The sequence below is a fragment of the Cariama cristata genome, unplaced genomic scaffold (assembly GCF_000690535.1).
Source record: "Cariama cristata isolate BGI_N322 unplaced genomic scaffold, ASM69053v1 scaffold42531, whole genome shotgun sequence".
In the NCBI taxonomy this organism is placed as follows: Eukaryota; Metazoa; Chordata; class Aves; order Cariamiformes; family Cariamidae; genus Cariama; species Cariama cristata.
This window is the reverse complement of record NW_009600617.1, coordinates 1-649: the sequence shown is the minus strand read 5'-3', so window position 1 is coordinate 649 and position 649 is coordinate 1. Positions and strand designations below refer to the sequence as shown.

Sequence of the window (649 nt, the reverse complement as noted above, 5' to 3'; positions counted from 1 at the left end):
CCAAAAAAAAAAAATATCTATCGGGGGGAAAAAATTAAATTAAATTACAAATTATTAGTCAGGAGAGGCTGAGGATCACAGGGGAGCAGTACACAGAGCACACAATGCCTGGCTGGAAAAGAAATCAACCCAGATGTGCACGTATTAGTCTTCGTAATTATTTATTGCGTAGCGCTATAAACAATGTATGCAATTAAGGGTAATTAAACCTAAACTGCAGCCTGTAAAAATAGCAAACTTTCTCTGGGAAGAAGCCTGGGCTGCCATAATCGCCCGGAGCCTTTGTTAGCGTTACCCGAGCTTCACTTTTCTTCCTTCTCATTATTGTTATTGTTGATGTTGCTGCTGTTGTTACTCTGCTATTGCTGTTGCTGCTATTATTACCATTGCTGCTATTATTATTATTTATTCTGCATCGTTTGTTGTTTGTAGGGGCCGAATCGGAGAAAAGCACTGTCGTAGAAGGAGGGGAAGTTCGCTTTAATGGGAAAGGGAAAAAAATTCGCAAACCCAGGACTATTTATTCCAGTTTGCAGCTACAGGCTTTGAACAGGAGGTTCCAGCAAACTCAGTACCTGGCTCTCCCCGAAAGAGCCGAGCTCGCAGCATCTCTGGGACTCACCCAGACCCAGGTACAGCTCCGACTGAG

The 649-nt window shown here is 43.1% G+C and overlaps 1 protein-coding gene across 1 annotated transcript; it reads left to right on the top strand.

Moving 5' to 3' along the window:
* Positions 1 to 432: 432 nt before the first annotated feature.
* LOC104169228 (homeobox protein DLX-1) lies at positions 433 to 637 on the top strand (the record flags this gene model as incomplete). Its single annotated transcript, XM_009710080.1, has 1 exon — positions 433 to 637. A coding segment is annotated over one exon (205 nt), but the record flags the coding sequence as incomplete, so codon positions are not given.
* Positions 638 to 649: the final 12 nt, after the last annotated feature.